Below are 15,451 nucleotides of genomic sequence, written 5' to 3'. Positions count from 1 at the left end.
GTATCAGTCGTTGGAAAGAAGAAACAAGGAGAAGCTTTAGGAAGTACCAAAGCACACCACCCCCTTTTGTTCTGTCGAGTATAATGGACATGCATCGCGTCCCTTTTCTGCTGCTTTTTAATGTATAATTTACACGATGGAATTGAAAGAGAAATCGATGCCCTAAATCGTTAGAAGTGAAACGCACAAAAGACGTACAGCTTTGGTATCAAGGGATTCGACTTGAGTTTTCTCTCTTCGTGAGAGATTTCTTTCCCTCTTTTCTTTCTTCTTTTTGCCTCGGTAATCACGTAACAGTACGCGATGATCGAAAGCAGTGGAAAAAGCGCAGATTCAGTCGATGGTAAAACATGCAGTGCACGTTTTTCCGATAAGTTTATCTTCTAATTTATTTACGGTTTAGGCGCTTAAGAGCAAAGAATAAAAACGAAGAAATACAGCTATAATTCCTCGAACTACATTGAAATTATTCTTCGATCTGATACAAACATTTCTTTAAAAATGATGATATAAACAATTATTTAGCGCTATAATAGAATTTGTATCTTATAACATTATAAACTCGTTACTACATCGTAATGTTGCATTGTAATCAGTTAATTGATTAATTATATATGACAATTAATTTATGGAAATATTATATATTATGTTTAATAAGCATTTAGTTTGTTTGGTTATGAACATTTTGGATATCAATGATTTCGATAGTAGAAGCTTCATTATTCGATGTTGCAATATCGATTGTGATTCGAGTTTCAAATTTCAAGATGGTAGTAACGTGAACTTTCAAGTTTTATAGGTTATGTCACGGAATGACGATATTACGAATCCTTTGCTACGACATCCAAATATAAAAATGTTATCGTATTTTGGCTGTTTAGCTATACGGAGTGATTCAATTGATTAGAATTTAAAAATTATGTCATACGTCGGAATGTGAACTTTTCTACCCTTTAACTGATCGATCGGTCTGTGAAAACAAACTGTGGTTCCTATAAGTTTAAGTACTTGTTTTCCCTACCTCGCAAAAATGGATGATCAAGCTTGCCCGAGATGCAAAACTACCAAATATCGAAATCCATCATTGAAAATGATGGTGAACGTTTGCGGTCACACGTTGTGTGAAAGCTGCGTGGATTTGTTATTTCTGAAAGGTTAGTATCTTTGAGCTTCGTAATCGTTAAGAGAATTTTATCATGTAATGTTTGTAGGTTCTGGATCATGTCCCGAATGTAAAATTCCTCTGAGAAGAGCGAATTTCCGTGTACAATTATTCGAGGACCCTATGGTAGAGAAGGAAGTAAACATCAGGAAAAGAATTCTTAGAGACTTCAACAAGAAAGAGGAGGACTTTGCAACGTTAAGAGAATACAATGATTACTTAGAAGAAATTGAGACATTAATATATAACTTGGCTAATAATATTGATGTAGTAGAAACAAATAAGAAAATAGAACAGTACAAAAGAGACAACAAAGATCAAATAACAAAAAGTAAATCTAAGATTGGTAGAAGCGAATATGAATTGGAAGAGATGATCGAGTTAGAGAAGCAGAAAGAGGAGGAAAGAAGATTGGAAATAGCTAAAGAAGAAATTGAAGCTAAAAAGAAAAAGATCCGTGAAAAGGAAGCATTAATAGACGAGCTTACATTTTCAGAAGGAAATGCAAAGAGCATAGTAGAGACATTTGCCTCTGTTATACAAGCATCTAAGAAAGAACAGAAAGCAACACCTGCTAAAGTCACTCAATTTAGTACAGGAATTAAATTTACTAATCAGGGAGGTCAGAGTTACATGCCCATACCAAAGATCGAAGAAGGTCCTCTGTATTGTTACACTCCTATTAGACAAGGGACAGATGGCCCAACACCTCCTAGTTGGAGAGAATTGCAAGCTCGTGGATACGTTTCTCATGTACGCGTTGAATCCTCAGCAGAAAGGGCAGGTGGATTTAAAGCACATGTTGCATGCTTAAGAGCCTTGCAAGAATCCATGGCTGGTTTATATCACAATCCCTCACAGAGCCAAACAGAATTTACAACTGTATAATTGTACAAACTGTTTTAATACCAAGAAAACCATATCTCTAGTTTTATATATAAGATACCATTCGTCTAATTGTCACATACAATCCAAAATCTCTGATAAATTGTTACTCAATAAGTAATACATGCCAAGTTAATTACGTATATGTGATATAATCAGAAGTTAAAGGTATATGTGCCTTGTATATTTATATAATTTTAGTATTATATATTGTATATTATGATTATAACATGAACACTACATAACTGTAGTACCTGTGCGTAGATTAAGAAACAATCATTTTTTCGTTTCTATGCAAAATAAAATTCATTTTGTTAAAAATAACAATATATGTTAATAATTTTCTCTGTTTCCTTATCATGGGTGAAGGATAAATTTTTGTTTGTGTTGCAACATCAATAGCGGTTTTAGTTAAGATTAAATATGTACATATTATAACTATTGCTAACTGTGTAATGTGTAATCATCAATCACAAACACGTGACATTCGATGCTCTTTTGAATTTCACATCTTGATAATCGCCTAATCTATGTCGCATGCAACGTTATTGGTTTAGTACAGCACTGATTTGAATTAGAAGTCTTGTATGAAATTATAAATAAAATATAGAACAGGATATGCTATAATCGCAACAAAAGTTATTATTAATTATAATTTAATATCTAATTTGTTAAAGGGTACAGAATATAGCCTTCAGGAAATTGTTAAGGATATTTAACCACATTATATTTGTTTCTCCAATAATTTTACGAATGATTTTTTTCGAAACCAGAGAATGCTATAAGTCATGACAATAAATTGAGATTCATTAAGACAAAAATAAAATCCTATGGATCTCGGAAAAAATATTTTGAAAACTTTTAGTTATTGAAGTGTGTATGAATATCGTAGAACTCCAGGGAGTTAATTGTGAGTATGTGGACTCAAATAATCATATTTGAACATTCAACTCGACTTACCAAATGTAATACGCATTAATGGATGACAAAATTTCACTGCATTGTATTCGATTTGATTGCATTCAAAACTTCAAAGCTATGAATATGGTTTGATTCCTTGATTTTGTGCGGGCATGGAGAGTTACATTCCATTCATAGACACTTAATAGTTACACTTTGTATTGACACTGATTTTTTATGAATTAGTTAAATAAAAAATTAAGTATTGTATTTAAAATTAAAAAATGAATTTAAAAATAAAAGATTATTTAACAGATTTCAAAAGCTTGGTTCATATTAAATAAAATAAAATAAATCATTAATTCAATTGTTACGAATTGATAATATTGTATTAAATTAATATTAAATTGTCATAAACTAATTAAATAATTGTTATAATTAATAGTTAAAATGTTATAAATTATTGACTTTAATGTTATGAATTAATAACTTAAGTATGATAAAATAATAGTGTAAATATTAGAAATTAATAATTAAACCACTAATAAATAAACAAAAGCTCTTTTTCGAACTTCACAATGCGAAAGTTCAAGGAAAAGTGAGTTTGCGCGCAAATCGAATGTTCCTTATATTCTCGATAACATACCGTCAACAATGTTCCGAAAGGTTGGTCGCCTCATCACGACGCGCGATGTTTACTAATGTCACGAAAAGAGGTTTTTTCATCATAACACAATCAAATTAAACAACTTGTTAGTTTTTACTGTAACTTACCGCCTTTAACAATTTGTTACAATGATCATGTTTATTACTTTTATATTTTTTTACAAGCTAGAACTAAATTTACACTTCTTTGGTACTTAGGGTTGTGTTAATCTATTGTTGAACTATTAAATGCTATTTTGTGACAAAGATAATTGTACTGCAATATATAAACATGAAATTGATCACTGGTAAATGTTCACCCATCCTGAAGAGAACAGAATTTACTTATACATATATATATGCTTGAATTTATAATGATTACAGATTTCTCGAAATTTTTTTACTAGATTTATAATTTTTACCACCCGTGGTAATATATTAATTTAATTTTAAATATACACCGTTGCTCAACAATTAATTATTAAAATATGTTTTCACATGCACAACTCTGTTTTACTTTCCAATATAAGAATAATATAAAAATCTAATATAATAGATTTCACGGTCAGATAAATGAGTTTAATGATCATAAGTTTATTTAATCCAGTACTGAACTGAAGTTTTGTGTGAATAAACGAAGCGTGTTCAATCATATAGTTGAAACGGACTTATAATTACAAGTATCGCGGCGTAAAGTTACTCTGATTTTTTTTAAGGTCTGCATTTCAGAATGTGAGTTATGGAGTCCCATTTAACGTCAGGTCTATTTTGTTCTTAGTTAATGAATGGAACTTCGTATCTCACGTTCTTAAATGCCAACCTCACAAGAAATAAGAGTGTTTCTTACACCCTCTAAGATTTATTATGGCGAACTTTTCAACAATATCAGGCATTAGTACTGATGATAACAGAACTATTGATCGACTGTAGGTATTTTCCAACATCGATGATAAATGGAATAGAAATTGAGATAATCGGAGCGTATGTAATTTAATTCCATATTGTAACATTCTTTGTAAACGATATTTTGTATTAAAACATACCACAGTAACATTATTAAAAATAAAAATTTTAATGAAAGATTGACAGTGATCGACCGAGCAACAAAAGGTACATGAGCAATTATCTGGACAGTGGAGACCTATCTAGAAGGAAACACTGTCCCCTCCAATGTTGTTTTTTACATTTTAATTAATCATAAAGGACCCATTAAAAAGAAAACATTGTAAAAGTATATTTTAAATTTTATATAACTTTACATTTAATAGCTTAAAAAGTATTGATATTAATCAACACGTTTTACATACAATATGCTGCTATCGCGATAATTATAGTTAATTTATATATGTAGTTATAAAATGTCGTTCAATAGAAACATATGAAAAAGGTTAACTAAAATGCATAATTCTCAAAAATTCTTTTTCCTGAAAAAATTATAATAAGTTACCATTATGTTGAAATCCGGAACTTCCACTTAATTAGTTCACTTCATTTCACTCAACTATAATTAGATAATTGTGTAATAATAGTGTACAATTGTTCATTTTACTTTACAAATAACAGTAATAAAACATACATCAAATTAATAGCAAATTTATTTCGTGATAATGTATTCCGGTACTTTACTTGACTTATTCCAAATAGAACTCTCAGATTTCCAATATAAATACGATCCTCGAACAAGAACAAGTTTCGATAGTAGTTATTTCGATTCTAAATAGAAACAAATAAGACGTTTATTTCATCGATCAATATTTACGTATCGAATTGGCAGTCGATTCAAATAAATCAATAGCTGAAAAGTAGATAAAAGGATACATATAGCCCAAACAATAAAGAAGTGACAAGTGACACCATTTTACATTAGTTGACTTTTCGTGAATTTAGAGGTTAATAGAATGTTTTCGTTGAAACATCTGTTTGATGACTGAAATATTTATTTTCACATGAAGTTTACGTTTATTATAAACAAGTGAATGATACAGAATGTAAAATAAAATTCTAAGAACATAAAGCAAACAGTATATTAATAACATGCATTAACTTCGACACATAATTTTTTAAGTCTGCAATATTATAGGTCACGCTATAGATATACATATTTTCATTACACATAACTGTATAAGATGATAGTATATATATACATATATACATATTGGATACATTCTAAGAATTCCACGGATCGTAAATGTCTAACAACTCTAACATAACAAACATAACACGGCACGACACGAAACGATGTAAAATACACGCAACATATGTAGGTAAACATGTGTAGTATTTGCTTGAAAATTCTCGATTTCAGTTATTTGTTTTATACATATGTAAATCTTATGTTAGAAGAAGTGATTTCTTTTGAAAACTATTTAACAATTATTCAGCAATTAATAATATTAATGAATTTACAAATATCAAGTTGTAGGTTATAGCTTCTTTTTCGGAATTTTACATTGGACAGGATAATCAGATGATTTGTAATTTGTATTCTACTACATCCTATCTACTTTGGAAATTGCATTTAATTGCTATACAAAAGAGTTTATAAATATTAATGACTATATTGCGGATTTATCGTATACATATTTACAACGGAGCAGTCATTCGGAGCTGCAAAAATGTATATTTTATTTAAAGATTAAAACAAATTTTTATGTATTTAGGTTATAATTTTTTAATTCTGATCATCAAAATATGAATTTGTATAAATATCCCAACAATTTATAATTTATGACTCATAAGATTTCACAATACATTAACTAACTTACGTGTGTAAGTTAACTTTTCTCATTACTATATATGCATACAAAATACAGTTCGATTATCGCCACGAAATAAAATCGATTTTCATCGATCAATTCGTACCACAGTTTGCGTTCTGAGATCTAGAAGAATCGTGATAATATAAAATTACTCACGCCGCTGTCCCGACGTTTCATTTTTCTATTATGAAAATATTTTAGTGGCTGTGTTTCCGGAGTTTCTGAGTAAAGTCACTGAAACAGACGGGGTTGGCGAACGAATCGCGAGCGAGCGAGCTTACGCGCGAACCTCGGAGTCGGGACGGAGTGCCGAAATGCTTAATTAACGCGAGTGGAGCCTCGGTGGGGGGACTTCCGCGATACAGCCAATCGCGCGGCAGCAAGTGACGGGAGGTTCCGCCCATCGAGAGAGCCCCGTTGCCCTTTTCCTCGTGACTAGCAGCCACAGTACGTACGCGAACGTTCATGGAGTGTCATCGCGTTCGTCTTCGCTTCGCATTTGCAAGAGGAGCCTCTTATATTCTTTGCGCAGCACGATTCGCGAATTTTTAACTTTTACTTCAGTTACATTAACATTTATATACAACATAATACAAATTCTCACATTATTCGTGTTGTCTTACCATCTGTAAAACATTTCGCGCGCTTCGAAACTCGACTTAATTCAAAATTCGCGGTTCGTCTTGCGGTATTGTGTGGTCAAAGAGTGCGTGTCGGGACATAAAAAGTAGCATATTTTTTCATCATTTATCGTATTTGTCACGAGATCAGTGATGTATACGAGTCGGGAAACATGTAAGAAACACAGTTAAAAGGAAAAGAAAAGAAAGAAAAAAAGAGAAAGCCGTCGCGTTCTCGAACTACGTCTGGAACAACGATCGAATCGGATCACGGACGACGTTCGATCTCGATCTGTCAGCCTCGGGATCGACTGCCGATGCGAATCCTCGATCGATATCGACGCTCGTAAGAATGCGTGGCTGAAACGACGGACGACCTTGTCTTTTCTTTTTTTTACCATTGAACCAACGAACTAACCAGCCAGTGTCCACCACGTTTTTAACTTCGAATCGAAATTGAAGATGCGGCCCGTCGTCACGACCTTCTTACTCGTACCATTGCTGTTCATCGCGTGGCAAGACGGCGCGCAGGCCAACTGGTGGTGAGTTTGTACAACACGATTGTTTATGTTCAATGTGCAGATAACATCTAGTCCGTGTCATTAAGAGGCTGGACCTTCCCTCCAATATACACTCTTCTTATTCCCTTCGAGGGGCACGCCTTGTGTCGCGAATAATTTAAATACATCTTCATACGATTCACTGCTGACTGTATAAAGATTACATCTTTTTGTTTTTCTTTTTTTCGTTCTTTAACATGTTGACTGCCACACGAATTACATATATTTTGTCTTGGAAACCACAATAAATTGAAATACCGTATATACTGTAAGATTTAATTTCTGCAAAACATTGTATTATATTTGCGCGTTTTTTATCTTCCAGTTATGTAAGTCATACAAATTTTTTACTCACTGCATGTCTATCGTGGAAGTCAACATGACAAAGACTAACGTTGACGTTATGCCGAACACCTTTTCAATTGATAAAAATACTTCGTGGAAAACGCGAACGTGTTTTGTCATACAATATCTCAACTTAACCTATAACACTGGTTTTTGACTTGATAAGCAACTTGTGCGATCTGATCTGTTTAAAATGCAACGAGTGTAGTGAGTCACAGAATTATTCATAGCTATATGTATATGTATACGAAGATAACGTAATTGTGTAGAGAAGAAACAGATTAGATCTCGTTAAAAAATAAGTATGTATTGAAATTTATTGAATTTTGACGTAATGGTGGCATAATCCTCTGTGATGAAAAGAAATTTAATATGCAGTACTGGGATCGGATGATTCTTAAAAAATATGGAAAATACCAAATAGATATAATCATATTACTAGACTAAATATTTATGCTGTATAGTCGTTACTAAGGTAACAGCAAAGTGTTTACAGACATACATCAACTATTTAAACATGGCGCTAGTCCCATAAAAATAATAAAATTTTCCATACTATTATTCAATTCTTTATTTATTATTTATTTATTTTACATAACATTCTTGTATTTTCTTTCTAAATTACTATAACTGGAAAAATATTCAACACCAGCAGCAAAAAGGTATAGATACTTTTATACTATTTGGATTAAGGAACAACCCGAGAAAGCCGCATTTTAATGCGAACGACATGACAGGTGTAAATTAAGAAATATTTTCAGATATTAGATCAAATCTTATACATGTCGCAGTGTTCGATTTTTACTCATTTGCAATGTAGAAATACCAATATTAAGAAAAAAGACTAGAAACAAGTTTATCAGCGCTATGTTCCATAAAACCCAACGTCAAACATAATAAACGATCAATCTGCTGCGCGAAAAGTGTGCGACAGTAATTCGTGATAGTCGGCGTAAACGAGACGGCCGGCGGCCGGTCGCGCGCCGCCCGGTTATCTACGATCTACATTTATCCGATCGGAATATCCGTTCGCGTAGAACTCTCTACTTTCCGATCATGACACTTTTCTTCGGGAGACGCATGGCCAGTCAATCGCCATGTTCCCTGAAACCTACTATTTATGAACTGAGTGAAGTTGGCACCTCCAAATGCCAAGTTCTACGCAAACCAAATAGCATTCGTTTGTCTACGATTTGTTCACATTTGTCCAACTATATTTTTCGTTTTTCCATCTATGAAAAAAAAGGTTACTATTAAATGAAAGTTAAAAAACACCGTAGACAATTACATCCCATTTAAAAATCAACGAAAATGTTCGAGGGGCGCCGATGTAAAATATTTTAAAATCTTCATTTGATGATAACCTTCTTACGAAGGGTGGACAAACGAAAATTTTGAACAATGTGGAAACATTGTGGATAAACGAATACTGTTCGTTTTTTTGTAAAAAGCATTAAATTTAGCAATATACAGTTAATAAATATTATTGATTTATTTTCATTCGATTAGTTTTGATAGAACTCGTTAAGTTTAGGTTAGATTTGCATATGAAGAGTTAAGTTTGTCAAATCTTATTTATGTTTATGTATATGGGTTAACGAATGTAATTCCTCCGTGAATTAGTGCACTTTTTGAACTAGTAATGATTTTCATTATACTAGTTTTATAGAGGTTACAAATTTCTAAGACTCGATAATACCTTGCTTATCTTATGCGCAGTGAGACAATGCACAATGCAAAATGTTTCACAGAAAATGTTTTATATAGCGTGTGAATGTTTTTATACAGTTCCCTTAAACGCACTGTAGACGAAAAACAAATTTAATGTGACAATAGAAAATAAAAACTCTGAAATAGATTACGCGAACTACTTAACAGATATAATACTCGAATTATGTTCTTTCTATCTTTCTTCTATACAATTTCTCCTATACGAAGAGATATAATAAAAAACACAAATCTATATTGGCTACCATTTCCTACGTGCATATCCTAACCTAATCCTTTCTCAGCGATATCTCTACATAATCTAAGAAAAATATTCCGATGATTACATCGCAGACTTTGATTTACTCGATTAAAGTTCCTCATATATAGGTACTCTACGATTTTACTTCTAATTTCATTTGATGCAATTGCCAATTAATTATCGTCGCTGTAGCATGACTATCGCGACTGTTCTTATGAAACTTATTACCGTAATGAAAAATTTTTTTCATCTCCAATAGAGGTCATGTTTCGTATGATTAACGATCCGGTATATATATGTACTTCTATACAAGTTAGTTAGCATGATTAGAAATTTATCTCGTGAGACTGTTTTCGCAAGATCCTTCGAGGGAGTACAGTCGAAAGAATGAGCTACTGCGAAAGTCGTGCGTGTAACCGATCGAGTTTAGCGTGAGACGCATGTTCGATAGGAGGCCGGACTCTCGCGAGATTATGGCATTTTTATAGGAGCAACGATATGTTTCCGCGGCGTAAGCGTTTATTTTAGTGTTTGAAATACACCAACGGCAAAGCGCACCCAGATATGTGTATTCGCGAGCGTAAAGGTGCGCGTTTCACGTTTCCGTACATAGAAAGGCACGTACATATGAAGGAGACGATGACGAAACGTCTGCTTCGAAGGACAATTTTCTACAGATCGTTTCACCTATTGTTTGTAGATATCGCCCGATTGTTGTTTACCTATATGTATTTGTCTCGCTATAATCTCAAACGTGTCTCACCAATCGTCAGTATCTGCGTTTTCCTTCGTTTTAGTAACATGATATAAAATCACTTTTTAGTAATATTTACATATCAATTCCTTTATCTTTATTGGTTATGTTGGAAAAATTGCAAAATAATCTATAATACAATAGTACTCAGTGTCGCTATTTTTCACAGTTTTACCACTAACAACAGAGATAACTGAGGACAAATAGCGTGAACACTACGTATATAGAAGATACAAATTATTTCTATAAAAATATACAAATTTGTAATAATATACATTATTACTTTCATAGAAACATACGCAAAAATGAAAAGTTCAGTTGATATTTCAAAATGGAATTCTTTTTGCAAATTGTCAAAATAAGATACAAGAGAAATAAAAAGAACACAGTTTGACGTGCCTATTTATCAGTTACGAAAGTAAGCAAGTCACGAGAGTAGCGAATAGTTGAACGTAAAATTGGCCGGTTTAAAGTGCCTTATAGACGACGAATCCCTTTCGATCGGACACGCGAGTGGCATGCACGATCGGGGGAAGCCCCGATGATAGCGATGATACGCCGGCATAGAGGATGCACCGGGCGAAGCGCGTCGATGGTGTCGACGCGCCCCTGCAGGGCACACTTTTAAAACAAGAAGGCCGGCACGTTGACGTCTTATGGTCAAGCAACGATTCCACCAGGCAGATTTTATTTCCGACAAACTGGTTCCTCGAGGCGATTAATCGGCTTCGCTGGCGGCACCAAGCCTTCCGGTATATACTTACATATACATAATACATATACCGATTCGCGTCTCTTCGCCTGTCGCTTTATCTTGCTCAGTCAGTCTGGGCGAACACGCGACGCGTGAACTGCAAACGCTTAATAATTCACGTTAAGTCGCGCCTGTTAGCCTTGCTTTAACGGACAAATAGTCGTTGGCTTTTCTTGCTTCACCGTCTCCTCCCCCTCCCCTCGTCAACTTTGTCGTTCGCACGGTCGTACCATCTTTAGGAGATTTCTTGAAGCGAATCCTCCTTAACACTCGCGAGATAGTGAATTTTTAGATCCAGAAACCAATTTTGTTTCGCTCATCTTTTTAATGAATTTTTTATGACACTAATATTTCTTGTCTTACCTATCTATATATTTTATGATTGGTCATTAGATTACGTACTTATGTACGTATTGTATTTGCTATACATTTATACATACAGTAGTATTAAATCTAAGTATTTAACCTAAATAGAGATTTATTTTACTTCTTAGATATTATAATGAGTATTTAATTTAGATATTTTATTTACTTTTGCATTTTGTGTATAAGGAATACATAGTCTTTAAACATATAGAAAAAATTGAGATAATTCTGTTTTCTAAATTTTCATTCAAAATCATTATATGATATACATCTGTCCTATACATAGTTACATGATCGTTATATGTAGTTATAAGATTTGTATCTAAAGAAACGTAATGGCGGCTCTCTATGCATGTACTATTTCGGCTTTAGTGTTAATGTATATTATTGACTGCTCGATTATTTCAATAAACTTCGTCTAACTGTTGGTTACCATCGTCGCGAATGTTGCGTTGGAGTAGTGTACTTGTTATTGAAAGATGCTCCTCATAGTGGAATATCATTAGTATTGTTCGAAAGTTCATCGCTGTCAGTTATCCTAACCTCTCGCTTTGTGAAGCATATTGTGTTTGGTGATTCTGAATATGAAATATAGGAGGAGGACAAACGTGGAGTGATTATCATTAGCTGAAGCTCTCTAGAATAGGGTAAGTGAATTTAATTTTATTGATCGAACTTCAAGTCGTTTTCGACTGAAGAGTATCTGTATAATTTGTATCTGTATAATTTCAAGCAATATATGATAAGTTACAGTCATTGACACACGAAAATTACACAAATAACAGCACGAAAACCAAAAATTATCATAAGCAAAGAATATGTAGGTAACTATATCTAATAAGATTCTCGTGAACATGTGATCCATCGATAACTGTCACGTTAGCACGACACGTACAAGAGAACTAGCCAGTAAGACAAGATTTTCATTGAAACGCTTGTCAAGTTGAAATAATATTTCCGCGGTGAAACGAGTGACACCTCTCCTGGCCGTCGTTTTACAATACTATGTACTGTTACGATCGCGTCGGTGCCGCATAACGGTATGGTAAAAAAGAAGTAAGTACAGGGTCATTAAACAAACCAGTTTGATATTAAAGAACGTCCGTTCGCGTCTAAATCCGCCGGCGGGTGAGTACGCGTCATACGACGGAAACGATTTCACCGGGCGCAGGATACATTGGCGCTGTCCTTTCAGTCGTCACGAATAGTCACGATCACCATAAAGGGACAGAGGACGAACAGTATGTCGTAAAGTAAACCATCGAGGTTTTTAGTGCGGCGTAGGAACAAAAGCGGGGGAGGCAGATAAGACGGGACGGAGTATCGACCATGAACAGAGAACAAGATTTAATAAAAGCATCTTTATTGCCCGAACGCGCGAATGTCCCCCCCCTTCCACCTTTGGAAACATTCGAACGCGTTATAGTTGCACGCGCGATCTCTTTACGACGAGCGATTAAAATTCGTATTAACGACCGAGCGAGAGTGGCGACCTTCCTTTCCACGACCATGTTTCGCCGTTAAATTGCTCGGTCATCTCTGGAACGTCGATTTGCCCTTCTCTTTCTCTTTCAATCTTCTTCCCTCTCAGAGGTCGTTGCTTTATTTCGCGAGCTTTAATCCGGCCATATTCCGGCCGCCTTGACCGTCGTATAAGTCCTTCGCCTATGGAAAAGAAGAGCTTCCATCAGTTTAACGCACGCTCGTAACTCGAGCAAATGGGCTACCTTTCTATAGATCCGATTGACGTTTGCAGCGTGTGCGAGGCAGAGAGGGAGTAGGTTTACGAACAGGGCGCGCTCTTACGTCGACGAATTGCCTCGCAACGCGTCGGTAGGAGCCCGTCGAACCCCAAATTGTGCCTCCTTGCGAGATTCAATGGCAGGATAAAGTCAAGACGACCCCTATACTAGTCGTTGTTTTTCGCGGCGGTAGCGTTGCTTTATTGAAAGCCCAAGCACTCATTCTGTAAGTAACAGGAAGTTATGGTTACAGTGGATATGTGTTCTGACAAATACGTCAGAGCAATTAATATACAGGATGTTTTGCAGTATGAGGGAACCACTTCAGGAATTGATTGTATAGCTAAAAATAGTGAAAAAGTTCATATAAATATATATTCTATTTGGTCTTATTTATGAAATATAACGAGTTTCTGTCTTGCCATTGATCTGGTTATTTTCTTAGTAGGTAGGCGCACGTTTCTGTGAACATTTTTTTATTGTTTTTTGATGTACCACCAATTCCTGAAGTGGATCCCGTATTTTGTGGGCCACCCTATATAAATTCTTACGAGTATATGCATTTGTTTAGATGTTACATTCGCCATAACACGTATCCAGTGTAACCATAACCTAATAGTTCCAATATGAGATATGGTTAAAACAGTGTCTTCGTGTGTCATATTACTTCCTCTCATTTATCGTAATACTTTTTATAAGGTTAGCATAAAAAGTTACAGAAACATATATACATACCAGTTTCGTGTCTCATAAAAGCGGACAGCATTGCCGATAACAGGTTCCCGCGAGGGCACCGTTCTCCTCAGCCCTTGCCGGAAAAGTAATGGAATTAGACGCAATGGTCGTCTGCCGAATATAGCTGACCATTTGCTTCCACACGATCCGATAAGGAGTGTTTGGATTCGTTGTTTTTGATTAACAAGTTCTATGGGAACCGAAAATGAGCTTCCATAGACAAAATTACAGTCGTTGATTCGTTTATTTGACGTCACATAGGTTTTCAGCCACTGTTGGTTAGCCGCCATATTGAATTACTTAAATTGTCGGCTTTTATGACGCCATTTTGGTTATCTGTTTCCATTAAACACTTATCTTTAGATTTTTTCAATACTGAAGAATCTGTCTTTCAGTATTCTGAACTTTCTTGCCAACTTAAATGATGTATAACTTGTTTTAAATTATTCATACATAAATTATTTTACATAAGAATAAAAAATTTGGAGATAGAATACATGAAATTGTCTTTAATCAGATTGTCTTGCATAATATAAAATAGTAAAATTGAAAGCAGGACAACACACAAGTTTACAACCTACAATTTTCAACTTTTCAATTCATTAACATCATTAATTAGTAGTTTATTGCGCAAGAAAAGCTAATAATAACGCCATTAGCAACAAAGCGGAATCACAGTACAAACAAGCAATAAATTACGGTCTCATGAAGTCACTTATTTTGAATTACAACTGACACTTTGCCCGATCTAAGATCCACTCTCTACTATGTCTTCCTAGTCCTAATTAAACCTGGCGTTAGGCGAGTCCGTTGATAGAAAACAAATATTATCGGCAGCCACAAGGAAAAAGTTGTACTGCTCCCTCTATAGCTTTCTCCTCGCGACCGTAAATCACCGCAAAAATTACGTATACCAGTTAAGGTAATGCTCAAAGGGAATAATATATGTGAGACCTTTAACATCACTTCGCAAAAAGTGGCGGGCAGCCTCAAAAGGCTCTGGGTGTCTTCATTTTCTACGGATCGCGTGATCGAGATAGTGGTCTTCTCTTTTTGTCTGGCCACCTATAGTCGTTCGATCGAATATACCAGTGGTAGAATTCTCGTTCGAAACAGTTCGTCTGGCGAGGGCAATTAAGATCGCGACGTCGATTCGTGTTGTCTTATCATCTAGATAAGTCGTTTGAAGTCTGTAACGTATTCCAGCATCCTTATATCGCCGTCGATATCGAATCGAACCAATCGAAACGAATTA

At 34.6% G+C, this 15,451-nt stretch overlaps 2 protein-coding genes across 2 annotated transcripts in view; both read left to right on the top strand.

Annotated features, from left to right (window-relative positions):
* The first annotated feature begins 740 nt into the window (after positions 1-740).
* Positions 741-2,374, top strand: LOC132916817 (CDK-activating kinase assembly factor MAT1). The gene is made up of 2 exons (XM_060977167.1): positions 741-1,154; positions 1,212-2,374. Exons 1-2 carry the CDS (start codon positions 1,031-1,033, stop codon positions 2,048-2,050), a joined length of 963 nt encoding a protein of 320 aa, XP_060833150.1. The 5' UTR covers positions 741-1,030; the 3' UTR covers positions 2,051-2,374.
* A 4,405-nt stretch (positions 2,375-6,779) lies between these two features.
* LOC132916244 (protein Wnt-4-like) overlaps positions 6,780-15,451 on the top strand; it is a 73,271-nt gene continuing 64,599 nt past the window's right edge. Inside the window, exon 1 of the mRNA XM_060976073.1 lies at positions 6,780-7,513. Within this exon, the coding sequence (XP_060832056.1) occupies positions 7,434-7,513 (80 nt within the window). The 5' untranslated portion in view covers positions 6,780-7,433. The remainder of the gene's footprint in view (positions 7,514-15,451) is intronic.

Source organism: Bombus pascuorum, chromosome 2 (assembly GCF_905332965.1).
Source record: "Bombus pascuorum chromosome 2, iyBomPasc1.1, whole genome shotgun sequence".
Taxonomy (NCBI): Eukaryota; Metazoa; Arthropoda; class Insecta; order Hymenoptera; family Apidae; genus Bombus; species Bombus pascuorum.
The sequence above is the reverse complement of the archived record's forward strand: the minus strand, read 5'-3'. Positions and strand labels throughout refer to the sequence as shown.

Excerpts from the sequence above, each read along its gene's own strand:
- LOC132916817 (XM_060977167.1), top strand. The coding sequence starts at position 1,031 with ATGGATGATCAAGCTTGCCCGAGATGCAAAACTACCAAATATCGAAAT. Across the intron at positions 1,155-1,211 it reads GGATTTGTTATTTCTGAAAG|GTTCTGGATCATGTCCCGAA; the intron begins GTTAGTATCTTT and ends TAATGTTTGTAG.